The sequence below is a fragment of the Piliocolobus tephrosceles genome, chromosome 4 (assembly GCF_002776525.5).
Source record: "Piliocolobus tephrosceles isolate RC106 chromosome 4, ASM277652v3, whole genome shotgun sequence".
Lineage (NCBI taxonomy): Eukaryota > Metazoa > Chordata > Mammalia > Primates > Cercopithecidae > Piliocolobus > Piliocolobus tephrosceles.
In genome coordinates, this window is record NC_045437.1 from 176,300,854 (window position 1) to 176,328,825 (window position 27,972).

The following is a 27,972-nucleotide window of genomic DNA, read 5'->3' on the forward strand; positions in this document are numbered from 1 at the left end:
ATTGACTACTTAATTACAACTATCATCAGTGCTATGAAGGCTATAGGGAGCTAAAGTAAATATGACTTAATCAAATTCAGAAAAGGGCGGGAGAGGCAGACCATGCGAAGTTACAGATAGTTTTCCTGAAGAAAGACACTTAAAACTAAGATGTAAAGATTGAGTAGGAGTAACCATAAAAGGAATAAGGGGAAGGAATCTAAGGAGAGAGCAGATACATGTGAAAGCCTTAAGGCAGAAGGAAAAAAGATGTGCTTGAGAAACTAAAACCAATGGTGTAAGAGAGGATAAATAACAAGAAATCACCTATTTCTGCCTGTGACTGGAGACACAGACAGGGACAAGTAATTCACACTCTTTTAAGAATTCTGAATTTTATCCCAGGAGGAACGGAAAATCACACATAAGCATTGGGAGGTGAGAAATCATCTTAGGTATATGGATGTTTAACACATTATCCTGCCTCTCTTTAAGGGTTTGGAAGCCAGCATTAGCCAAACACACTAAAGAATCAAATGAATGCATTCTGCTAATCTTACCTAGAAGTTACAGGTCTGGCTGTTCCATCAAGTTAGAAAACTTAAAACACACACACACAACACAATTAACAGAGGTCAGAAAATCTCCATGAACTCAGTTCTAAAACTACTAGATAATCTCAGCATCTTATACTGAGATTTGGGTATTATCTTCTGGACCTTAAGTAATTTGTTTTCTAATCCCTCTGAGAATTTAAAAGGTGAACACTATATAGTTGAAACTCACAAAATGCTGCATTAAAAAAATATGGCCGGGCACGGTGGCTCACACCTGTAATCCCAGCACTTTGGGAGGCTGAGGTGGGTGGATCATGAGCTCAGGAGTTCGAGACCAGCCTGGTCACGATGGTGAAACCCCGTTTCTACTAAAAATACTAAAATTAGCCAGGCACAGTGGTGGGTGCCTATAATCCTAGCTACTTGGGAGTCTGAGGCAGGAGAATCGCTTGAACCTGGGAGGCGGAGGTTGTAGTGAGCTGAGATTGTGCCACTGTACTCTAGCCTGGGCAACAAAGCAAGACTCTGTCTCAAAAAAAAAAAACAAAATTTAAACTTTAAAACTGTACCATAATTTAAACACATTCAAGTGACTCTTTAAAATTTTGAAGGTTTATGAATTAAATTTTCTTATATAGAAAAAATATTTCTGTTATACACATAGCCACCCTCCATAATATATATTGAATAATTTTGTTTTACAAATTGATTTTTTAAAGGCCTAATCCATAGAAGTTGAAATGGCTCCTCTCTTCCCTCACCCACAAAAATGCCTTTTATATTTAAATAAATTTTTACCTGTAATGGCATTCTCAAAAGTTCTGGAGTCTGAAATTCCAACATATTCTGGAATCGGAGTCTACTGAACAGACGAAAACAAATTCCAGGTCTACATCGCCCTGCCCTTAAAAATAAAATACAAGATTATGACTCAAACAAGGAATAATGGCTACAATAAATTATAAACACAATGTGATTTAGGAAAGAGAAAAATGATCCAGAATCAGGACACCTGAGTTTAAATCCTTATTCTCTTTCTTATCCTCTATGAATCATTTTGGAAAGCACTTCACTAATCTGGGACTCAATTATTTCGTAGACAGTGAAATTCATGAATGACACCTACCTGATATATCTTGTAGGGCTATGGTAAAAATCAAAAGAAATAGCATACATATGAAAGTGAGCAAAAAAACCAAGCATGAATGAATACTGGTAATTTAAATTCAATCAATTTTACTGAGCTTCTATCAACCACTGTGTTCAGGCCCAGTGATTAGAGTTGTACAAACCATGCATTACACAGCTCCAAGGGAATGACATTTCTCCTGTCATCATAAAGACTTGTATAATATTCTATGAAGCAGCAGAAAAATACCTGGAAGAAAAGCAGTCTCCTAAAATCACCCAAAGTCACTACATCAGCTAATGGCAGGGCTAGCCATGCTAAAGGATAGAGAAATAGAAATATTCTTGCCCTCATGGAGCTTACAACCCAGATAGGCAATCATCACTATACCACATTATAAGCGCTATAAAATCTGACATTATTGATCAACTCTTTCCTTCATCAAATACAAAAGGACTTCAAAAAGTTTGTGGAAAAATGGAATTAAAACAGAAAAAAAATAAAATTTCGCAACGATTAAGTTCAAGACACTTTTGTAAGTAATGACAGCAGCCATTTAGTCCTCCCTAAAGAACTGAAGGTCCAGGGAATGTAATTATGTCAATGAAGTTTTACATTATTACCCTAAGAAAAATGGGGGTCCTTCATAAGTATTTTAAGATTAGAAAATAAAAAGAATTCAGAAGGAGCCAAGCCAGGACTATAAGGTAGTCCCACCAAAACTCTCATAAAACTGCCCTTGAGAGGAATGAGCAGGAGCAGTGCTGTGGTGGAGAAGGGCTTTCTAATGAAGCTTTCCTATGGGTTTTTCTGTTAAAGCTTTGGCTAACTCTCTCAAAACACTGTCATAATAAGCAGAAGTTACTGTTCTTTGGCCTTCCAGAAAGACAATAAGCAAAATGCCTTGTGCATCCCAAAAAACTGTTGCCATGACCTCCAGTCTGCTTTTGCTTTGACTGGACCACTTCTACCTGTTGGTAGTCACTACTTTGATTGTGCTTTGTCTTCAGGATCATACTAGTAAAGCCATGGTTCATCTTCTGTTACAATTCTTCCATGAAATGCTTCAGGATCTTGCTTCCAATTGTTTAAAATGTCCATTGAAAGCTCTGCTCTTGTCTGCAGCTGATCTAGAAGCGATGGTTTTGGCACCTATCAAGTGGAAAGTCTGCTCAACTTTTAATTTTTCAGTCAACATTGGGTAACCTGAACCAACTGTGATGTCTATAGTGTTGGCTATTTTTGTGCTGTTAATTGTTGGTCCTCTTCAACTAGGGCACAAATGAGATTGTTTTTTCCTCGCAAATTGACATGGATGGTCTGCTGCTATGGGCTTTATCTTTAGTATCATCTCGTCCCTTCTTAAAATGAGTTATCCATTTATAAACGGCTGATTTCTTCAGGGCACTGTCACCATAAATGTGCTATTTCCTCTTACTTCAACTTTAGAAGAATTCATGTTGCTCTTACAGGGGCTTTTTTCAAACTGATGTCTTATCTTTCTTAGTGCTTTAAATGAGATCCTGTTCAGATATGCTATAACAAGTTAATATGAGTTTATTTTGGTGCAAAAAAATGTTGAACTCCATGCATAATTTTTATATAAGATGTATTTTCCATAAAGTTTTTGAAGGCCCCTTATACTTCCCTACACTATTCCCTTCAGCCTCTGACTTATCCAGGCTCCTCTGAGAGATTTCTACATTTACCCAGTCCTTAAACGTTTATGGGTCCTCTGAGACTGAACCCTCAGCCATCTGTTCTTCTTACACTACCCTCTCCCCTGAAGTAACTTTAATTATATTCATAACCTCAATTTCTATCTGTATTATATCTTCTTATCCTAATTCTAGGCCTATACTTCAGAAACTTCTTAGACCGCTCCACTTAGATTTTTTTTTTTTTTTTTTTTTTTTTGAGACGGAGTCTTGCTCTGTCACCCAGGCTAGAGTGCAATGGCATGGTCTCGGCTCACTGCAGCCTCCGCCTCCCAGGTTCAAGCAATTCTCCTGCTTCAGCCTCCCAAGTAGCTGGGATTACAGGTGCCCACCACAACACAGGGCTAATTTTTGTATTCTTATTAGCGACAGGGTTTCACAATGTTGGCCAGGCTGGTCTCGAACTGCTGACCTTGTGATCTGCCCGCCTCAGCCTCCCAATCCACTTAGATTTTCTACAGGCAACTCAAACTCAAAATAACCAAAAATTAATTATTCTCCCCAGTAAAAACACTCTTCCCATTTTCCCTATCTGACTATGGCACTACTGTTCAATTTTCTAAGATAGAAACCTGGATGACATCCTTAACTCCACTCTCTTCTTTACCCCTCACCCCCTACATACACAATCAATCACCAACATTACTTTCTTTAGTATCTCTTGAATTATCTATTTATTTTTATTTCATCTCGACCTTATTATAGGAAAGTACTAATGAAGAAGCCTCCTACTGGGTCCTCCTACCATCATTTTTGTCTCTGCCCATCCATTCTTCAGAGAGCTGAACGGATACTATAATCATGTTATCCCATTGTTTATTGTTTTAAAAAAGAGAGAAAACTCAAAATGGTCCTTAAGAACTTGTCCCCAACTTTCAGGTCATTTTTCCCTATTCTCTAAACTAAATTCCATCCAAACATCCTTCCTATTCACTCTTGCCTTTAGGCAAATAAGTATACTTGGTGATACTTTCCCTCTGCCTTTTGGAAATGCCTTTCCACAACTCCCCCTTTACTGACAATTGTCTCAGATTCAATCTTAACAACTCGGGAAACATCCAGTTGTAGCACAGACAACACTGTATTAAAATTGCTTAATTTATTTGACTCCCATATGGACTGCAACATTTGCCCTACCTCCAGTTTTACCTATCAGGCTATGGTTTATTGATCACTGTATCCATAACACGTGCACAGGGAAGGCTTTTCATAAACATTTGTGGAAAAATGGCAATGAAAATTTTTACAGTTCTGGCCTTCATCTCCAATAATATATTGTCATTTTATTTGTCTTTGAGACAGGGTCTGGCTCTGTTGTTCAGGCTGGAGTGGAGTAGTATGATCACAGCTCACAGCAGCTGCAGCCTCGACCTCCTAGGATCAAATTATTCTCCCATCTCAGCCTCCCAAGTAGGTAGGCCCACAGGCCTGTGCCACCACACCTAGCTAATTTTTTAATTTTTTGTAGAGACAAGGTCTCACTATGATGCCCAGGCTAGTCTCAGACTCTTAGATTCAAGCGATCCTTCCACCTCAGGCTCCCAAAGTGCTGAGATTACAAGCATGAGCCACCACACCCAGCCTTACCTACAATAATATACTATTAATATCATATAAGTCCAGCTTAATGTATCAAGCCACTATTGGTCATAAGAAAACAACTGACATAACAACAACAAAGCCCTCATGGGCATTCTATGAAGTTACAAGGTAAAGAAATAATGCATATGAGTCTTTAGTACATGAGGCATTCTTTTAAAGTCAGCATTTCATGTTTTCTTGCTAATTATAATAAAAGGCAAGATAATTACTGAAAAATGATATTTTTTAATGTTATCCTTTGAAAATTAAAAAGTAACCCAAACACATAGTAAAATAACCAAATTACAAAAAAAAAAAAAATTGTCTCCTTGCTCCAAGAGCCCCACAAATCCTCCTTCTCAGAGTTAATAACCATTCATTGTTTTTTAATGTTTCTCCCAGACTTCTCGATGCATTTGTGTTGAAATACATACAAAAACATACATATATTTTTCTTACCACAAAAGATTACTAGATGCATGTTCTATATCCTTTCAATTAACAATGCATCCCGAAAACTCATTCCACATAAGAACACATAGATCTACATTTTTCCTTTTAACAGCTACTTAGAAAGCCACTGTGTGGCTACAATTTATTTAATCACTTCAGTATTGATGGACACCACACTGTTCCCAGACTTTTCATTATTATAAACAATGCTTCAAAGATTAAACATACATGTTTGCACACATGCGCAAGCATACTCAGGATAAATTATGAGAAGTGGAATCTATGGTGAAAGAGTAGATTTGGATAGTTTAAAATTACACTCTGGAGAAGTCACACCAATCTATACTCCCATCAGTAAAATATGAAAGTCTGTTGGCCCATGTTTTTCCTCTATGTTGTACATACTGTTAAACATTTTCATCAATGCCCATCTGAGAGTCAAAAAATAGTATCTCATTAATTTGCATTTATTTTGATACATATTAGGTAGTATATGTGAGGTTAATGTATTAGTAGGACATGCATATTTTTTATTTTGGTAAATTGCTTATTTGTGCCCTTTATCCATTTTAACTGGATAACTAGTCTTTAGTTGATTTCAAAGAGCTTTTTTATATGATAAGAAAATTAGCTCTTTGTCCTATATTGCATATGTTTAGACTTTTTGGTTTTGTTTTTTAAGCTTCTTATATCTGAATGTACATTTAACTAGGCAAAAGTTTTTAATTTTAACATCACCTAAATTCAACTTTTAAAGAAGTATTAAAATGGCTTGCTTTGCAAAAATAATATAAAAATTTTAACATGAAAACTATTATTTTATCAAAAGTGGAATATGTGATAAATGTGTAATACATATAAAAATGTTTCCATTTTACAGGCAATTGAATGAATATACATTAAATACACATTACCTGCCTTTCCGCTGTGTGGCACTAGCTTTGGAAATCCATACCATTTTTAACATTGTAACAAAATTCAGAGCATCAAAGGATTTCTGTAATATTTAAACCATCTTTATGTTAGAATATAAAAGGTATTTAAAAGGTAATAGCAAGAAATGTTATCAACATATTTTAACACGCCAAGTTTAATTCAAAGTCCTCTCTTGATTAAACAATTAAAACAGCAATACTGATTTTTAATAAACCCTGATTTTCTGATTACAAACACACTAAGAAAAAAGATGTAAAAACTAAACTCAGAAGAGCTGTAATAACTTTCCCATTCTGTGCTCTGCTGAGCTATCTGTTGCTCTCTGCCACAGCTGGATAATGGCAGCCAGCTCTCATAAGACATCAAGATTGGAGAGAAGTGATCTATTCCCTTGAGGTCATTTTCTATCAGATTTGCATCATTGTGGAGAATAAGAAGATCAAGGAAAGACATTTTCTGAAATACTTTTCAGGGACCTAACCTTGCGGAGTAAGAATAACAATCAATAACCTTATCCCAAAGAGAAATATTTTTAAACACTTCCACTTTACCTCCTGCTGAGTTACTAACAAAGTTAGCCTTTCCTGAATTTTACAATGAAGAAAGTAAAAAAAGAACCATTATTACCCACATACTTCTTCAAATAACCTATAGTGAAAATTTATTGTAGAGAAATACTTTAAAAAGAAATACAAGCCTAACTAGAACATATATTTCAGTCACTCGGTACTTATACTTTCCCTTTCATAAAATAACTGCATAGAGCAAATAAAAATGTTTGCATAATAGTTTATAAAATTTTTAGGAAACAAGCTTCTTATTTAGTTTTTAATATAACATTACATTTATCAATTTTGTATGTTAAATAACTTTTGACACTACCCATGTTTAAATTTCAGTTATTTAATAAATGAATAACACCTAAAGGAACTTTCTAAAATATTCAAAACCCACTTTATCCACTTTAGGTAATTTTAGGGCAATAAAATCTGAATTTTTGTTGGCTCACCATTAAGATTTTTAAGTAAAATGTACGATTATATAAAAATAAAATTTATCCCGTCTTTAGAGAATTCAATTATAATGCATTTGGCCAATTTTTATAATAAAATTTTATTTTCTATAAAATATTCCTTCAAATTACATTGAAAACATTATAAGGCAATTAATTTTTTCACATTAAAAATGATGATTTATATTCACTAAATTTAGACATAATTTGCTTTCCACACATGAATAGTATCTCTTCCGTTGAAAAATCAATTATCTTTCCCAATTTCATTTTTTCAGCGACTGTTACCTACCAAAAGTTAGGAACATGGACAATTGCTGGGCATTCCCGTACTAAAAGGAAATAAATGCCTTTTTTTTTATATCAAAGGTTGGCAAACTTTTTGAAAAGGGCCAAATAGTAAATATTTTAGGCTTTGAGAGGGTCTCTGTTACAAATACTCCAATCTGCCTTGCAGTGTGAAAGCAGCAGCCATAGAGAAAAGTTAAAAGCAGACGTAGCTAAGTTCCAGTGAAACTTTTTTTACAAAAGCAAGTGTTAAGTCCAATTTAGCTGCTGGTTATCCCATGGTTTATCGATTTCTTTGCTTTCTTTCAGCATGGTTCACTTGAGCTGAGTTTCTTTTGAACACCTGCTATAGGTGAGGCACTAAAGATTTAATAGTGAACAAGGACATAATCCATGTCCATATGTAGAAGGAAAACATAAAAAATATGTAATCAAATTCCCATACTGTAACAACATTTTCATGTAACTAACCAAACCCTTTATTTTCTTCCTAGTATTTGGTAGGCAGAGAAACATGTTTGTATACTCAGTTAAAATAACCAAAATTGATTCTATATACTGAATTATTTAAGGCAGAATATTTAGTAAAATCAATATTTAGTATGTTAAATTTATCTAGAACCAGACATTTTTCTTAAATTCTGCTTATAAAAGCACATGCTGGTCCAAGCTGTCTTGAGTAGTGGTAAAATTAAATAAAAATAACTAAATAATAAATAAAAGCATTTGTTGAAGTAGAACTTAATCTTCTCCATTTAAGTAAAACTACAACTTACGCATACATACCTCTTTCACCTTACCAGAATCAATAACAAAGACAACATCATTGACTGTGATGCTGGTTTCAGCAATATTGGTGGAAAGGATCTGCAACAAGATATTACTTTAAAGTTAATATAAAAACAGAAAAAATAACTAATAAAAATGTTAAAAAGGAGATTTTATGAAACTTACTATTTTTCGAACACCTGCAGGTGGGTTTTTTAATACTTTCTTTTGATCAGATGTTTGCATGTTTGAATGAAGCATAAAAACTTGATATCTGTTGACAATGAAAAGAGAAAATATACTCTAGGACCTGTCTGTTATTTTAAGCAACAGACATAAGGCTTTAGCCCTTACCTATGTGTACTGTCAGCAAACCGCTTGTCATCAAACAGGATGCGATCTCTCAGTCCAACAATTTCATCATATCCAGGCAGAAAAATTAGTACTGCACCTTGGGGAAGAATGACTTTTTAATATTAAATCTCACTATGAAATCAGATGCAATCAACAGAATTATAAAAATCTGTATCACGTTTTCATGTACTGGTAAACTATCATAAGATGACATGAGATTATTTGCTTATTACTATCAGTGCAATTATATAAAAATTTGTACACTTAAAATATTAATTCTTGAAGTATATATTTTGCTCCAGTTCTTTTAGACAACACTTATTTACCAGCATCACAACTATGGCAGATATTGTATAGAAGATGCATAATCAAATCCAAGTCTACTTTTTCATCATCGAAACTATGATGATAAGCTTTCAGGAGCTCTCTGTCTTCAGCACTGAGGTCACTTCCATTTGTTTGAACCAGAGAACTTTCATCCAGATTTCCAAATTCCAGTGAAGCACTAAAAAAAAAAAAAAAAAAAAAAGACGAAGTCAATTTCTATTAAAAAGAGTAATCCTTAGGTCCTTCAAATTTCCAATATTCCCTAAGGAAGCTAAGGTAAGTGACACTTAATGTCCTAGCTATAATATGATTTTGATTTCAAGCACATTATGCAAAGTAAAATTTGGCAATGAATGCTTTTAGAAAAACACAATCTGAAGGCATTTCTCCAGATTGTGGAGTTTTCCTAGTTCTACAGCACTGTGAGTTTTCCTAGTTCTGCTAAGTCAATCAATTAGCTATCTATCATCCCAAAATTAACATCTTCTATCAGTTGCCCTGTCCTCTTCCATTCTCTTTGAATTTGGTTTACACCTTTTAAATTCCTTTATATTGCTTCATTGTCATTTTAGTGAGGTTTTGGGAAATGTAAAAGGTTTGAGAAAATGCAGAGATAAATACTTATGTCGTATCTACCATGTTTAATTGGAAATCCCTCTTCTGATTTCTTAAAATAAAATTTAATATACCATGGTAGATCAGACAGAAAATTTCCTTAGAATTACAAAAAAAATCTCTGGATAAAAGACTATAAATGGTCTACCTTTGCATAGTCCATAATTTATATGGTGAAGCTCTTTTAAAGAAGGTAGAATTAATTTAAAATAGTATAAAGTTTTACCTGTAAGATTCTAGAAGATCCACAATTTCAGTCTGCCCAAAGTGTTTAGCCCAATCCAATGCCATCCTGCCAAAATTCAGAAGATATATAAAAAAGATGTCATCAAAATTGTAAAACTGGTTCATGACCAGCCTGGGCAACATCAAGACCCTGTCTTTTCAAAAAACTTTTTAAATAAAAAATAAGATAAATTATAGTTAAAAAACAAGTCATTCAAAATTATTAACCCATTAAAACAGAAATTCACCAGCAATTATTACACAATAGTTTTTAATATAAAGACAAACATAAGAAATCAAAAAAGATATGTGTAGCTATACGAAGATATATGAAGAATCAATGTAGTTTAAAATTACCAGCCATTTGATGCTTTACTATGGACATTGGCTCCCATACTGATTAACTGTTCTACTTGACTTGCAAAGCCACGTCCTGCGGCAACCATCAGAGCTGTTGCACTGGTTTCACTATGTCTGTAATCAACTAAAAAAAGGAAAAGATAAATACAACTTAAATTTCCAAACTACTTAAAACCATTTTCACTGTTTAAAAAATTTGAAATAGCAGAAGTGAGTGTCAGGATAATTAGCCTGAGACTTGCTCCTTAACTACATAATGACAGCACTATGTAACACTTAACTTAGATGATCTACAGCAATCTGTTATGATACGTCTAGTGTAAATAGAATAAAGACTGTCGGTTGGGGCCGGGCGCGGTGGCTCAAGCCTGTAATCCCAGCACTTTGGGAGGCCGAGAAGGGCGGATCACGAGGTCAGGAGATCGAGACCATCCTGGCTAACACGGTGAAACCCCGTCTCTACTAAAATATACAAAAAACTAGCCGAGCGAGGTGGTGGGCAATGTAGTCCCAGCTACTCGGGAGGCTGAGGCAGAAGAATGGCGTGAACCTGGGAGGCAGAGCTTGCAGTGAGCTGAAATCCGGCCACTGCACTCCAGCCTGGGCGACAGAGCAAGACTCCGTCTCAAAAAAAAAAAAAAAAAAAAAAAAAAGACTGTCGGTTGGAAGGTAGGAGAAAGAAAGATCATGGTTAAACTGTTTTAGGCTCATCTACATGATTTCAACAGAAAAGGAAAGCTATTTGTTTACCAAATGACAAGATATAATTAAATAATTTAAAAGTTAATTTTCATCAGTAACTAGTAATGAATACTTAAAAGCTTCAAATGCAAAGTTTGAGACAGTGTTTTGTTGTTATTTTACTTTGCTTTTAATCCCCCATTCCAAGCTATTTTGTAAGATGCTTAATGGGATTAACACTGACAGAAACTTTATTTCCCATAAAACCCTTACATTAGAAAAATAATTAAAGTTCTATTGAAGTTTCTTCCCAGAATATATTTCTCAAGCAATTCAATATAATTGCTTAGCACTAATTTGCTTAAATTACAAAATTGGTAATTTCAGAAAGATTTCATGAAAAAAACCCTCCATAGTAAAATTTAAGATAACTACAAAAGGAAAATTTTAATCTTGGATACACAGTATGTATACCCAATTATCTTCTATTCAATAAACACTCTGAAACATGGTACCCATTATCAATACAAATCAGTGTTCTTTTAAAGTGGGGCAGAGATAAGAAAATTGCCTCAGCTTTTTTTTTAAGACCTTTTTTTAGAACAAGTTTTATGTTCACAGCAAAACTGAGAGGAAAATACAAGTATACCCCATATGTCCCTTGCCTTCACACATGCACAGCCTCCCCCATTATCAACATCCCCCACCAGAGTGGAACATTTGTTACAACTGATGAACCTACACTGACACATCAACCAAAGTCCATAGTTTACATTAGGATTCACTCTCGGTTTTGTGCATTCTATGGACTTGAACAAATATATAATGGCATGTATTTTTATTTTGCTTTGGGGTTTGTTATTTGGGGTGGGTTTGTTGTTATCATCGTTTTCGCTTTGTATTTTTAAAAATACTGATAGCCATACCTTACTCCAGGACTCAGATTCAATAAGTCAGGGATGGTCAGGCATTTTAAAAGATTAATTTATTTTTATCTGTACTCGTTGTATGAAAATTACTTCTTCAACTGAATATTCAATCCATGGCCTTGGAGAATAGTATCAAACTGTGTGTATTTTGAGCACAAGGGTATGAATAAATGTGAAACATTTAAAACATTTTTAACACTCCTCCCTTCAAGAGGTGGAGCCTAATTGCCTTCTCCCTGACTATAAATTGGACTAAGTGACTCATTCTAACAAACAGAATAACATGAAAGAGGTGGTGTGCAACTCTGGAGACTAGGTCATAAAAAGTAACTACAACTTCCTGCCTGCTCTTTTTCTTTCTCTCTTGAATCATTCTCAGAAAAGCCACACAGGAAGAATAAGGTAGCCCTACTGAGAAGGACAGCTGACAAGAACTCACGGCTATTCTGCCAACAGCCAGCAACAAACTGAGGCCTCCTGCCAAAAGCTATGTAAGTGAGGCTTCTATGAAAGCAGACCCTCCAGCACCAACAAACCTTCAGATTAATGCAGCCCCTACCAACTGTTTAACCACAACCTCATGAGAGACTTGGAGCCAGACCACTTAGCTAAACCACTCCCAGATTCTTGACTCTCAGAAACCATGTGAGGTAATAAATGTTTCAGGCTTCTAAGTGTTAGAATCATTTGTAATGTAGCAATAGATGACTAGTACAGTAAGTATGACAGAGAATGTCAAGTCTTAACTGATTATTATCTGCTTCTACACGATCATGGGGAAAATGATGGTACTAAAAAGAAATCTATGAAGCCCAGAGTTTCCTAAATCATATGACATATTTTCAGTTCTGGTTCAAATCAAGGGTTGAGATTTTAGAAATGAAATAAAAAGATGAGGAGTGAATGATTGAGCTACTATAACATTTTAGTTTTCCTCACATGGCTTAAGACATTAGAATACGGGACTCTAGGAAATGTACAAACTGTACATAAGAGCAGAAAAGAGACCTGAGCCTACATAGGATGACCATTATCAAATTAACAGTCTAGTATTCACTAAAGAAATATCAGGAAGAAAGCTAAGGATAATACTTAAGTACTTAAAATGCATCATAAATATTTTAAAGCCACTGTTTTCAGAATTTAAATTCCTTAACTTTCAAGTAAGATTGCTAAACTCTTCAGAGTAAATATTTTTTTAAATAATGGAAAAAGAAAGAATGCCAGAAAACTGGAGACGAACAAATATCTACACTTTCAAATCCAAAATGTTACTTTTAAAAATGGAGATCAATTATTTTTCAAAAAATCAATAATGAGGGCCAGGCACAGTGGCTCAGGTCTGTAATCCCAGCACTTTGAGGGGCAAAGTTGGGCAGGTCGCTTGAGCCTGGAAGTTCAAAACCAGCCTGGCCAGCTCTTCAACAAAAGAGATACAGGTTTTGCAGATGAGATGAAGTATTCAGTTTGGGGCATATTAGAAATATCTAAATCCAAAGCTCTGGAAGCTGAGGTGGGAGAATCACCTGGGCCCAGAAGTCAAGGCTGCAGTGAGCCACAATCGCACCACTGCACTCCACCCTGGGTGACAGAATGAGACCCTGTTTCAAAACAAAACAAAACAATGAACTTTAAAAAGCAAATCACTAGGAGCCAACATACATTTACAAAGAGAATAAAGAAAGTCAAAAACTCCTCATTTATTTTTTAAGAAGTTAGACTAGAAGATGTGTAGGATTATAACTGCTTGAACAACCACACCCAAATATTGACCTAAAGTCCCTTGTAGCATACCACATGCCTTGATAATTGACCCAGGCACCTCAAATTAATAAACAGAGAAAGCTTATTAATGTAATAGCTAACAATTAGAATTTTTTTAAATTGTTAAACAGAAACAATGGGCCAAATCTAACTTTAAGATAAAATTTATAATGAATAAACAGAATGTCTCAAGCTCAAAAAAAAAGTCAAAACAAGTACATGATGATTAAAAAATTTAATTTAATAAAATCATAGGTTTAAAAAAAGAACTAAAAATTTCAAAAACAATATGAATCAATAAAACAATGGGGTTGGCTGGATTAATGTAAGTAAAGAGTAGAAGGTTTTAGGCTAAGATGGTTACTAAGAACTGGATACTATGCTTTTTAAAAGGGATAAAACAGAACATATCCAGAGAAGATGGACCAGGGAAGGAGAGGACCAGATATCATGTTACAGTAAAGAATAGTTGAAGCAATAGGTATAGTCAGCCCAAAAAACAAAAAATGTAAAGGAAAGAGAATAACCATCTTCATATACCTGGAAGTCTGTCAAGTATAAATACATGTGATCACTCCAGAAGCAGAAAAAAGGCAAATGCCATGTAGTTAGATTTCACATCAACATACTAAAAAGTTAACTACTGAAACAATTCAAAAGAAAGGTAGTGAACTTCCTGTCACTAAACATGTTCCAACAGATTATCATGTGGTAAAGACGCTTAAAAGTAACATCATTATTCGGCTGGGTGCGGTGGCTCATGCCTGTAATTCCAGCACTTTGGGAGGCAGAGGCAGGCAGATCAAAAGGTCAAGAGATCAAGACCATCCTGGCCAACATGGTGAAACCCCATCTCTACTAAAAATACAAAAAAATTAGCTGGGCGAGGTGACGTACACCTGTAGTCCCAGCTACTCAGGAGGCTGAGCCAGGAGAATCACTTGAACCCAGGAGGCGAGGTTACAGTGAGTCAAGATTCCACCACTGCATTCCAGCCTGGTATAGAGTGAGACTCTGTCTCAAAAATAACGATAATAATAATAATATCATTATTCAACAAAGATTTTTCAGCACTTAATAAACGATGAACCTCTGGTGATACAGAGATAAGTAAAACTGACAAAGTTTCTGCCCTCATGTAGTTTTCATTCTATAGATGAAATAGGTAATGAAAAATAAAAAATACATGACAGGTAATGAAAGTACAATAAAGATTAATAAAGCAGGGTAAGGAGATATAGTGAGAAAAGGGTACAATTTTAGTAAGGTGATCAGAAAAGGCCTCTCTGAGAAGGCAGTATGTAAGCAGAGACCTAAATAAGTAGGCATTGGGCTGTGTGATTACCAGTGGAGGTAGTTTTCTAGGCATAGGAAACAACAAAACAAAATCTCACAGAAGGGAATGTGTTGGCAAACATGAAGAATATCAAGAAGACAAGTGTGTCTAGGCACAGTGAACAAGGAGGAGAGTGGCAGAAGGTAAGATCAAGAAAGCAGCCAGAGGTCTAATCATGGAAAGGACTTTGACTTTCATCCACAGTGTAAGTGGAAGCCTGGGAGAGTTGAGAACAGGCAAGCGGAATGATCCAATTTCCTTTATGAAAGGATCAATCTTACTTTTCTGTGGAGAACAGACTGCAGTAACATAAAAACAGAAATGGTTAACGGGCTACTGTAATAGTCCAGAAGAGAGGCTGGCTTGGACTAGAGGAGTGAAATATACAGTAGGGGAAATGAAATGTGGTCATATTCCAGATTTATTTTAGAATGCAAAATAACAGGATTTGCTAATGAATTATATGTGCAATGTGACAGCAGACTTTCTGTATGCTTTGCTGCCTTAGCAACTAGGTGAATGATAGTGACCATTTACTGAAAAGGGAAACACATGAAAAGTGCAGGTTGAGAGGAAGGTATGTAGGGAGGGGATCAGAAGTTGTTTGAGGCATATTTAACTTTATTCACCTAACACATCCAACTGGAGATAACAAGTGATCAGGTATATTTCAGTCAGGGGGTAGGTGAGGTCTGGAAATGTAAATTTAGGGGTCATTTAAAATAGATATTTAAAGCAATGACTATTTGAGATCCCCTTAAGGAGTAAGTATAAATAGAATTAAGGTCTTAAGGATTGAGACCTAGGAAATTTCATATTTACAGGTCAGAAAAAAAGAAAAAGATCTTGCTAAGAAAACCAAGAAGTCAGACCCAGGGAAAGAAGAAGAAAATAAGCCAAGTATGAAATACCAGAAGTTAACTGAGTAAAATATTTCAAGAAGAAAGTAATCAATAATAATTACAATAATAATGCTGAGGGGTTTAGGTGAGAGAATAAATACTTGACATCTAAATTCTTTCCAAGGAAGGGAAAGACAAGAGTATATGCATAACACATACACATAAAAGCATTTTTGCACGTAACTGTCATGTATGTAATCAAATAGCTCTTCAAACTACAATGGAGACATGAGCTTAAGAATCTCTGATTTAACACAGTATTTATTTCTACTATGCTATGCTAGTAAGAAGATCCTGATTTGTGCATTTGAAAGAAAATAAATACTCCTAAAAAATAAAATTTTTGGTTGTGCAATTATTGGTAGTACATACATTTTGAATTAAACTATACTTCCACCATAAATAACTGCAAGGGTAAATTTTTAAAATTAAAATAAACTTACCACTAACATTTTCAGTTAAAATGAGATGAAAGACCTGAGCAAAGGCATCAATATCTTTATGTAGCCATATATCAGAAAGACAAGCATCCATTTCCTTTATTAACCATGGTTCAAGGCAATTCACATCTTTTTCAGTCTACAAAAAAACAGTAAAAATCATAAATTATCATAAATTACCTAACAATTTATGAACATTTGCTTGCAAAGAACATAAGATGACCACAATAGCCATAAGGACTACTAATCCTATGATACTATATAGCAAAGGCTTTGACATAAAAAAATTTCTCATTTCATCACAAACATTATCACTCACAACATGGTATCTTGTCCTTATACTCAGCTTTTATCTGAGAATGAGTTTGTCAACAAAGGACTATGATCCAGTCACAATGTTAATTGTGCTTCCAATATGATACTGTTAAATGCACATACACCTCAGTAGTTCTCTTTCCCAACTGCACATCAAGGGAAGAATCACCTGGAGCTTTTTAATACTGATGCCAGGTCCCACCCCAGAGCAAGTGCATCAGAATCTCCTGTTGGCAGGGCGTCAGATTCCACAGGGCTTTAAAAGCTCCTCAGGTGACAGAATGTACAGCCAGTCTTAAGAACCACAGATACACAAGGTCAAAATGCTGTTTCATGACCCAAATAAGTCTACACTATATGTTTTTACATATAGCATGTTATAATCCTATAAACATATAGATATATATCATAATATATATAGTATATTTAGTGTGCATATCCATAAAGATGTTAAATAACAATTTTTATTATCAATTTTTAAATATTCCTTAAAAGTACTTTTAAAAATTCATGTATAGTTCATTTGGATACATTACAACTTTAAACACTGGCAGAAAACTGCAAGCATATCTGCATTATATACAGTCACATGCTCAAAAAAAGGGTAAATTTTTTTTTAAAGAGTAAGAAGTTGCTCTGAAAAATTGGTTGTAGTCTAAAATAAACTAAGAGAATTACCATTCAATTATGCAGTAAAAAATTATAATCTCTTGGCAGGGCACGGTGGCTCATGCCTATAATCCCAGAACTTTGGGAGGCCAAAGCGGGTGGATCACGAGGTCAGGATCACGAGACCATTCTGGCTAACAAGGTGAAATCCCGTCTCTACTAAAAATACAAAAAATTAGTCAGGCATGGTGGCGGGCGCCTGTAGTCCCAGCAACTCGGGAGGTTGAGGCAGGAGAATGGCATGAACCCAGGAGGCGGAGCTTGCAGTGAGCAGAGATCACGCCACTGCACTCCAGCCTGGGCGACAGAGTGAGACTCTGTCTCAAAAAAAAAAAAAAAGTATAATCTCATAAAATGATCTTTAACCTACACAATTTTCACACAAAATATCAGTGGGAAACCAGGGAGATCATACCAGCTGACTGAAGACAGCATCACCACCATCATCCAGTAAGTCATACTCGTCAGTCACATTTGGAACAGTTCTCTGCCTCTGAGATTCAGGCTTGAAAGTATTTTCTTGAGCTGAGTACCATTCTGTAAGTGTGGTTTGTTGTTTCTCTTCTAAATTAATTATCAAAGAAAGAATATATAGACAAATCTTTTCCTTTTTGAAATGTATTCCTTTGTTTAAATAAATTATGTGAATCTGGTATCTCTTAAAAGTTGGCCGTATTCTGTAGTTACTTTTAAAAAACACATTAAGAATATTCAATAAAAAATGTGTTATGCTGAAACACAAAGATACATGAAACTGCTTAAAAACTTCATTGATATGGTTAGGCTCTGTGTCTCCACCCAAATCTCATCTCAAATTATAATCCCCAGGTGTTGAGGGAAAGACCTGGTGGGAGGTGACTGGATCATGGGGGCGGTTTCCCCCATGCTGATCTCATGATAGTGGGTTAGTTCTCATGAGATCTGATGGTTTTATAAGCATCTGGCATTTCCCCTGCTTGCACTTCTCTCTTTTGCTGCCATGTAAAGAAGGTCTTTGCTTTCCCTTTGCCTTCCATCATGACTGTAAGTTTCCTGAGGCCTCCCCAGCCATGAAGAACTGTGAGTCAATTAAACCTCTTTTCTTTATAAATTACCCAGTCTCAGGTAGTATCTTTACACCATTGTGAAAACGGGCTAATACATTCATGTATTCATCTATTGTTCCAAATCCTACTAATAAGTTTACTTCTATGTAAGTCCAGAATTAAGAGTATTTTTATCCATGTTATAACTATTGTTTAAATCAATGACCAAAATTCATACAGCAGTTTGTAGAAAATCATTTGTTGAACTTCTACCACCGTGCCAGCTTTTTGAGATATAATTATATATAATTTTCACCTTCAAATGTTTCAGCTGGACATGGTGGCTCATGCCTGTAATTCCACTTTAGGAGGCTGAGGCAAGAGGATGCTTGAGGCCAGGAGTTCAAGACCAGCCTGGGCAATATAACAAGACTGCGTCTCTACAAAGTATCTAAAAAATTAGCTGGGCACAGTGGTCTACATCTCAAGAGGCTGAGATGGGAGGATCCCTTGAGACCAAGAGGTCGAGGTTGCAGTGAGCCTTGATTGCACCACTGCACTCTAGCCTGAGTGATAGAACAAGACCCTGTCTCTAAAAAAATTTTTTTTTAATTTTTTTTTTTTTAAGTTTCAAGATCTAGGAGTTTTACAACTTACATATCAGTAATTCAGTGCTGCCCAGTGAAATCAGCATTGCTGATTACATTTTTCAAGGGGAGAATCCAAAGGAGTTCAGATTTTTGTCCAAGGGCATATAGAATAAACAAGGTATCAAAGTGTGAAGCCAAGTCTTCTATGATGAATAATGAAGTTAAAATTAAGAAAAAGAAATCTGAACCCTAATTCAACAGCTGAAATATAAGTCATTACAAGAGATGTATTAATAGGCAAATAATGCTAAATTCAAAGTATCAATGAAATCCCATAACATCATCAAGATTTGGAAAACTCAACATCTTATCAAAGTTGAGTTTATTACTCACATACTACTTTTTTCACTCCCTCCCATTCACTTCCCAGTCCTTCACTATGAGATATGCCGTGGGCAGCCAGCATATACTCTTCCATCTCCTTAAAAGGTGGCTGAATCTTTGGATACAGACACCTCCTCAACTCTGGCATCCACTTCAGTTCCTCTCCATAGATTATAACTTCTGGACACAAATCGGAAAGCAAAGGTATATTTGGGACAATATTCTAATACAATGTTAAACAATTATACACAAGAGAAAAACACTTTCAAGTGTCCTTGTACTTCCACAATGTAAGGATGTAGTACTCCAAAGTCATTAGCAATAGTAATTTCTTTTATTAAAAAATTTACCTTGCTGTTTTTCCTTTTTGTATTTTAACATTTCTTTGTTTGTATATCCAGTTGTTCTTAAAATATCTTCCAGAAACATTTCTTTTACTTCAAATGGTCTTCCCTGTACTAAATAATTTTAAAAAAATTAAATACTCAACTTGCATCTTAGAGAAAATTCACATAAAAACATGAGAATACCAAGTTAATGAACCTGAGTATAATATCCAAAAGCGATTTCATAGTTCAAGTGACTCCTATAATATTGTCCTTTACCTATAACTTTGACTTACAAACAACTATTAGACAACTGTTCATGTGCTTGGGTTTTTTCCTCTAGTGTTTACTATCTACTTATCATGTGTCTGGCATTGATATCATCTGTATTATAAACAGAAATGGTAAGACAAAATAGAGCTATTTCCTGTTCCTGGAGGCAAGCTAGCAGAAGGACAGAAATTAATCCCAAAATCCAGAATATAAATGTAAATACAGAGTTGTGAAGAGTCCTATGAGATGCAAGTACAAGACACCATGACAGTATATAACAGGGGGGATTTGACCGCATCAAGAAAAGTATCCTCACTAAGAAAATGAGAAACAAGAAGATAAAACAACAAAGCCATATGAAAAAAGAAAAAAAGTGTATAATGACGATGAAAAACAGCATGTGCAAAGTCCCTGTGCTGGAAAAGAGTTTCAAGGACCTAAAGGTGTTTCAAGGAACTAAAAGGCCAACTTACTTCAAAAATGGTGGGAGTAGATTACCTTATCGTTCAAGATGAAGTAAGAGGAAAAGATAAGTTTTACTAAGGGTTTATGTTTTTATCGTGAGATAAAGGTCACTCAAAGATTTAAGCTCAGGAAGGTGCTCGACATCATCAGAATTCTACTTCAGAGAAGACCACTCTGACTGCAATATGGAGAATGGATTTAAAAGACAGCAGAATGGCTACATCAAACCGAGTAGCAGTTACTGCAATAGTTCAGGTTAACCTGAATGAGATTAATAATATTGAAAACCAAAAAGAAGCAGACAATTTCTAGAGCTAGTCAGGAGGTAAAATCCATAGAACTCAGCATTATATTGGATATGGAAAAAAAATAAAATAGTAAAGTGTCAAATATAGTCCTTGGATGTCTGGCTTGCAAATCTGAATGATAATGTCATTCTCTGAGGTAAGAAAGAAAGCTGAAAATAACAGGTTTGCTGAAATGAGGTTTGGTTTTAAGCATGTAAAATGAGAAATGAGCTTTCAATTAGCATATGTACAGATCTGATATCCCTGATCACCCAAGATTATTATGAGGCGTTAAGAACTTATAGGTTTGTGATTCAGGTGATTAGGTCAATGGTAGTATGATTAAGACAAGTAACACAAGAAGAGAAATAGATTTCGCAGAAGAGATGAAGTATTCAGTTTGGATCATATTAGAAATATCAAAACCCAGAGTTCTAGAGAACAATTGAAAATAAAGATTCAGAAGTCATCAGTATAAAAGAAAAAACAGAAGCCCAGGGCATGAATGAAAGCTTCCAGGGAAACTATGCATCTCCAATACCTAGTACAGTATAGCATAGGGCAGGAAACAAGACGGTGGGAATAGTGGGAAAGAAAGGAAGGAAGGAAGATGGAGCAAACAGGAAAAAAAGGAAACAGATCAAGGGAATAATTCTAGAGAATATCACTATTTAAGCCCCATGTAAAAGAAGAGAAGCCCACAGGCCAGACTGAGAAAGTATGGGATATAATGAAGAATGAAGTTCAGGAAGCAGCAATGCTATCAAACAAATTATAGCATCTGAGTATTTCACACACACAAAAAAAAGAGAGCCAACCATAAAAGATACCACAGAAAAGCTAAGTAAGACTTTTGCCTAAAATTTGAATATTAGATTGGCAATCAGGTTAATGTCAAACAACACTGGTAAAAATTCAAATAAATAACTCTACACACTTCAGAAGTGTAAATCATTTCAGCCTTTTGAAAAGTAAAATGGCAAAAGCTGTTAAAATTAAAAATAGATATACTCTTATTTAGCAAATTCACTTTCAGAAATCTATCCCTAGAAATCCAGTATATCAGGATATACGTAAAAGGATGTTCACTGTAACACTGTTGGCAGGGGCAAGGCAGGGGATCTAGAACAAACTTGAATGTCCAAAAATAAAGATATGGTTAAATAAGTCATAGTACATCAATATTATGAAATACTTTATTATGCGGCTGCTTAAAATAAAGAACTAGATACAGAGTTACTAAACTGGAAAACTGTTCATGATAAAGCAAATTGAAAATAATGTCTTAGCCATGTGCTCATTTTTATAAAACCAATTTTTGTAAATGTTATAAATGTGTATATATTTGCATACATTTTTGTGAGCATGAAGAACGAATATATATAACACTGTTAACTTCCATAAATCATAAATTCATAAAACCGATTTTTGTAAATATTATAAATATGTATATATTTGCATACATTTGTATGAGCAAGGATTAAGTAAGAATGAATATATATAACACTGTTAACATCCATAAATCAGAAAACTAGGACATGACACAAGGATAGGGGCAACTGAACTTTTTCTCTATATATTTTCGTATTACTTCATTGAAGTAAACACAACTTTTGTATTTTTTTTTTTTTTTTTTTGAGACAGAGTCTCGCTCTGTCACCCAGGCTGGAGTGCAGTGGCACAATCTCGGCTTACTGCAAGCTCCACCTCCTGGGTTCACACCATTCTTCTGCCTCAGCCTCCCGAGTAGCTGGGACTATAGGCGCCCGCCACCACGCCTGGCTAATTTTTCGTATTTTTAGTAGAGATGGGGTTTCACCATGTTAGCCAGGATGGTCTTGATCTCCTGACCCTGTGATCCACCTGCCTCGGCCTCCCAAAGTACTGGGATCACGGGCATGAGCTACAGCACCTGGCCTAATTGTTGTATTTTTTTGAAGAGGAATTCATCATTTTTTTAAAGACTGGTGGCAAAATCAGTTTTTAATAAAGCACAAGGACAAAAGTTGTTTTAGCATTTTCAGAAGTGAATGTGAAGTAAAACATGGGAGTACAGACTACTTTTTAAAGATATCTACCAATAAAGGGAAATAGTTATAGGACAATTTAAGACGGAACACAAAGTGAAAATAAAGCATATTTCCTTTTAAGATAAGAGAATTAGGCTCACTACACAAATACCAAAGAGCTGTTGATAGAAAAGGAGAAGTTGAAATCACAGAGAAGTACTATTAAGCCTATCTCAGGGGGAACAGTAATAGATGGCCTCTACTTCAGAACATTCCCCAGTTTCTGTTAGGATATATAATGTCCAAAAGTGTTCTTTCATAAAAATTAGAGAAGAAATCTGACAATTTAACTTACTATATATCACTGGACAACTTCCAAAATATCTTATAAAGAGATTCACATCCAAGGCAGCACTAGAAAGAATTAGTTTCAAAGGTGGGTGCTTTTGCAACAAATCTCTTAACTTTGTAAGTAAAAAATCACTAAATCGATCCCTTTCATGCACTTCATCCTGTAGTAAACAGAAATAAAACCATGGAACAGTTAAAACATTATTGATCACTAAGTCTTTAAAACAATGGCACTACTGGGTTTCACACTAATTCAAATTAAATGTGGACAAGGTCAATCAATATTCATGAAAATTTTGTATTACAGGAATTTCAGAAATAATTAGACATCAACAATGAAATGTAGATGACAAAGTAAAGTTGTCCCTTGGCATCTGTGGGTGAATGGTTCCAGGGCCTTCCCCCCATGCCAAAATTATGGATGCTCAAGTCCCTGATAAAAAAAAAAAAAAATGGCATAGTATTTGCACGTAACTTATGCAAATCCTTCCATATACTTTAAATCATCTCTAGACTACTTATATTACCTAGTACAGTGTAATGCTAGGTAAATAGTTACACTACATTCTTCAGGGAATAACGACAAGATAAGTCTGTACATGTTCAATACAGACACAATATTTTTTCAAGTATTTTCAACCTGCAGTTGTTTGAATCCATAGTCATGGAATCCACAGATACAGAGGGCTGTCTATATTGCCCTTTTTCCCCCACAGAATATAAAACTACAAAAAATTATAAGTAAAGTCCAATTTAAGGTGCTTTTAATACATAAAAAATCTATTTAAATATGTTTCTTTTAGCATCAGAGCTTATGAAGTGCATCCTTTGGTTTGGGTAAGTTTCTAAAAGCTGCTTATTCCAAGCTTATAAAACTTAATCTAATTTTTTTCTGACACAAACTAGATAAAAGTTTAGAATTCCTTAATAAAGGGGTAAACTCATCAACTTAGTTCATCAGCAGTTAGTTAATTTAGCAGCTTAACCATGGAGTTTATAAGTATACCCCTATCATTGGCAAATACATGATATTAATGAAGGGATCAAATGACCACATAAAGAGAAAAAAGAAAACTTCTCCTTTTTTGAGAACTCTAAGTACATGCATCATTTTCATATATGAAAAGCACATTTTTTAAAACTACCTGCTTATTTTATTTTTCCCCAATAAAGCCAGACGGTTTTATTATTTTTGTAATATAAAATATTTCTAATAATTATAGACAAAAAATAACTTGATCATTATAGCCTGTTCAAAAGAATAAGTTAGTTCTCTTTTCCACCTTATTCCAAAAATGTAATTATGTATTCAAATTTTTTGAGACTACCCTGAAATGGCACATGTATTTAAATTTTAAGCAATCTGAGTTACATATGACAAATTCAGCAATATTCTTACCACGATAACATGTGTCACAGTCGACAACGTACTATCTCCTGCCATCAATGTACGAAGCAATACCCCATTAGTACAAAATGTCAGAAGTGTCTTTGGAGAAACCCTTTTTAAAAAAAGCAAAATAAAGTGCACAATTGCAAGTCTTTCATGTAACTAAAACATAATCACATTAAATGCTGGCCTGGTACACACTTTAATAAATATTACTAATATAATACTGTACTGGTATGTACAGTTTATTAGTAAAGCTATATGGTTTTGCAGTTATGTGAGACTGCCTGACAATAGCTTTTATATTAAGTGATGTATTTTGTTAAAGAACCTAAGCTGCTCCAAAAACAAACAAAACCTTAAGTACTTTTTGCTTGCAAATAAAGTATGTTACAAATGGAATCAGATTTTGTATCATTACTGAGAACAAAAAAAAAAAGTACTACTTGTCAAGAAGGCATTACTAATACTACAGGCTGAGTATCCCTTATTCAAAATGCTTGAGACAGAAAGGGTTTTAGCTTTCAGATTTTTCCACATTTTAGAATACCTCCAGTTGAGCATCCCTGAAAATAAAAAATCCAAAATGCTCCAACGAGCATTTCCTTTGAGTGTCACGTTGGGACTCAAAAAGTTTTAGATTTTTGAGCATCTTGGATTTCAGATTTTTGGATGTAAGATGCTCAATTTATACTACTACTGATAATAAATTCACTCATTAACAGTTACTGAGCGTTCACTACAAACCTCACATCAAACCTGTACTCTAGATGCTTTTCTTTGACTCATTTTACAGATGAGGACACTGAGGCTCAAATAAGTAAAATAACTATGATCATGAAACTATGAAATGGAATTTTTATCTATGGTTCAAATCTTTTTCAAACTCTTCATTCAAAACTTCCCTAGATTTAGACATGACTTCAATATCCTGACGTAGACTTACTTGGAGCAAAAAGATCATCTAACTTTTCAACTAACACATCCTCTATTTTTAATGAAATATACATAGTCTTTTTTAAGCATGATAAAAGAGAAGACAGATGAGAACTGTTTTTACCTGCTTTCTAATCGGATCTGATAACCAATTGTTTGACCAATCCTTTCCCTTCTCTCTGCGGCAACTCTTTCAGCCACAGCAATAGCTGCCAATCGTCTTGGTTGAGTACAAAATATACGGCAGGGGATACCATTTTTAAAGCAATCATCTAAAAGGAACTGAGGAATCTGAAACAAAAGTTTTAAAATACTATAAGATGACATGATCACATACTACAAAAAATCTAAGTGAATCAACTGAAAAACCGTTAGAACTCAAGAAGTTCTATAACAAGTCCAAATATAATCATAAAATCAGCAACATTCATGTAACTAGTAATAATCGCTAAAAAATATAATTTGAAAAGATCTTGCTCACAATAGAAACTAAAGCTAAAATATCTAAAATCAAATATATCCAGGAATATTTAAGGTTTACATGAAGATTATAAAACGTTACTGGAAAAACATAAAAGAAGACCTGAATATATAAAGAAATATGCCATATTCATGGATGGGGATAATCAACGCTGTAAAAATGTTAACTTCTCCCCAGATTATTCCATAAAGTCAATGAAATAAAAATAAAAATTCCACTGGGATTTTTTAAATGATGAAAAGCATAAAAAAAAAAACAAAAATAGCCTATAAACCAGGATTGTAGATACTTTTTTGTAAATAAAATTCAAACAAGTTGGAAAGATTTAAAATCAAATTCTTACCTACTCCCTACCACCAATGCCCTTATATCTTCTCCATAAAGATAACTACTGTTACTTTTGAAATCATTCAAGAAAAAAAATGTTTACACAACCCAGAATATTTGTGTATATAAGCATGTTTTTCATCCACGCAGAGATGACTGTGCTTAATGTCTGTAATTTGCAGGTTTCACATAACATACCAGATCTACCTAGCCCATTTTAACAGCTACATATTCCATCTCGTGGATATGCTATAATTTAACAAATGATTCAACATTTAAGTAATTTCCAGGTTTTTAGGTTTGTTATTGATGTTGTTGCTTGATATTATAAACAACACTGCAGTAAACACCTGTCTCCACAGAGTTTTAGAAAGATATATGTACTAGCCGTGAAATCACTAGTAGTGAAAATGCTGAGTCAAAGAGTACACATATTTTTAATTTAGATGAAAAAATTATCAAATTGCCAGGCGCGGTGGCTCAAGCCTGTAATCCCAGCACTTTGGGAGGCCAAGATGGGCGGATCACGAGGTCAGGAGATAAGACCATCCTGGCTAACACGGTGAAACCCCGTCTCTACTAAAAATACAAAAACTAGCCGGGCGAGGTGGCGGGCACCTGTAGTCCCAGCTACTCGGGAGGCTGAGGCAGGAGAATGGCGTAAACCCAGGAGGCGGAGCTTGCAGTGAGCTGAGATCCAGCCACTGTACTCCAGCCTGGGCGACAGAGCGAGACTCCGCCTCAAAAAAAAAAAAAAAAAATTATCAAATTGCTCCTCAAAACAATTTATACTCCTACCAACAAAGCAACAAAGCAGAAGAGCTGCCTTCCAACACCCATACAAATACTTGGTATCATCAATTTTTTAATTTCTGCCAATCTTATAGTTAAAAAATATAATTTATTTTTATTTTTTTAACTGTGAGTAAAAGAAAACATCTTTTCATACATGTGTCAGCCCCTGGGATTTTTTTTTTTTTTTTTTTTTAACTTAACTAGTTCATCCAGATGTGGGAGTTCGGTCAGCATGGTGAAAGAAATTGTAAAATTATAGGAAATAAACACAAACCCTCTTGGAAGGTCTGGGGGTTTGCATAAAGTGGCTGAAGGCAACTGAATTCTCTTAAAAGCTGAGCTCATAGATACATAGGAATGCAGAGGAGCTTATCTAAATAGCTTGTTTACTCATGTGATCCTAAGACCAACCTTTAATCAACCCCGGTGCATTTGCTCTCTACTCCTCTACTCCGGAGGTCGGCAATGTCAATTACCCTCTAGTGGTGTCTACTCAGGACCTTTGTCATTTAATCTATACTGAATAAATGTGAGCTTTGCTGGCTGATGGGGCCTAGGCTACAGCTCTTTACAGCACCTTCCTTGGTGTTGGTGAGTGGCCCAGACCCTCAACCTAACTGACAGGCAAAACATCTGTGTCAGTGTATGTCTCTCATCCATCACTGGTTCAGGGTCTGCAGGTCGGAACCCCACATCCAGAAGCATAAATGCATAAGTACCACCAAGAAATATTTGAAAAGAGAAGATAAGTGTATCATTTTCAAACTACAGAAAATCATTGATATCTTCTAAAAAATCCTAAAAGAAGCCAGAGCATGGGAAAACCCTTACCTACAAAGAGCAAAGGTAAAAATTAATACAAGTTTTCCTCAGACATTATGCAAGAAAAGAGTGGAGAGAAGAGAGGAGAAAAAACAACAACAAAAACACCATCCTAGAATTCTGTACCTTGCAAAATTATCCTTCAAAAATGAAGGAGAAATGAAGACTTTATC

At 35.0% G+C, this 27,972-nt stretch overlaps 1 protein-coding gene across 6 annotated transcripts in view; it reads right to left on the reverse strand.

Annotated features, from left to right (window-relative positions):
• The window catches only part of YTHDC2 (YTH domain containing 2), an 83,191-nt gene that overhangs the window by 38,061 nt on the left and 17,158 nt on the right, over positions 1–27,972 (reverse strand). For 5 of the 6 annotated variants that reach the window (XM_023197651.2, XM_023197661.1, XM_023197674.1 and 2 more), the window contains 14 exons: positions 25,499–25,665; positions 24,448–24,550; positions 23,053–23,209; positions 19,688–19,795; positions 17,754–17,902; positions 16,358–16,493; positions 10,300–10,426; positions 9,944–10,009; positions 9,102–9,280; positions 8,776–8,872; positions 8,608–8,695; positions 8,440–8,520; positions 6,332–6,414; positions 1,335–1,440 (listed from right to left, as the gene is read on the reverse strand). In XM_023197651.2, the coding sequence (XP_023053419.1) occupies positions 1,335–1,440; positions 6,332–6,414; positions 8,440–8,520; positions 8,608–8,695; positions 8,776–8,872; positions 9,102–9,280; positions 9,944–10,009; positions 10,300–10,426; positions 16,358–16,493; positions 17,754–17,902; positions 19,688–19,795; positions 23,053–23,209; positions 24,448–24,550; positions 25,499–25,665 (1,647 nt within the window). Of the gene's footprint in view, positions 1–1,334; positions 1,441–6,331; positions 6,415–8,439; positions 8,521–8,607; positions 8,696–8,775; positions 8,873–9,101; positions 9,281–9,943; positions 10,010–10,299; positions 10,427–16,357; positions 16,494–17,753; positions 17,903–19,687; positions 19,796–23,052; positions 23,210–24,447; positions 24,551–25,498; positions 25,666–26,198; positions 26,269–27,972 lie in introns of those variants that run through there. The other variant, XM_023197682.1, reaches the window with a different exon arrangement.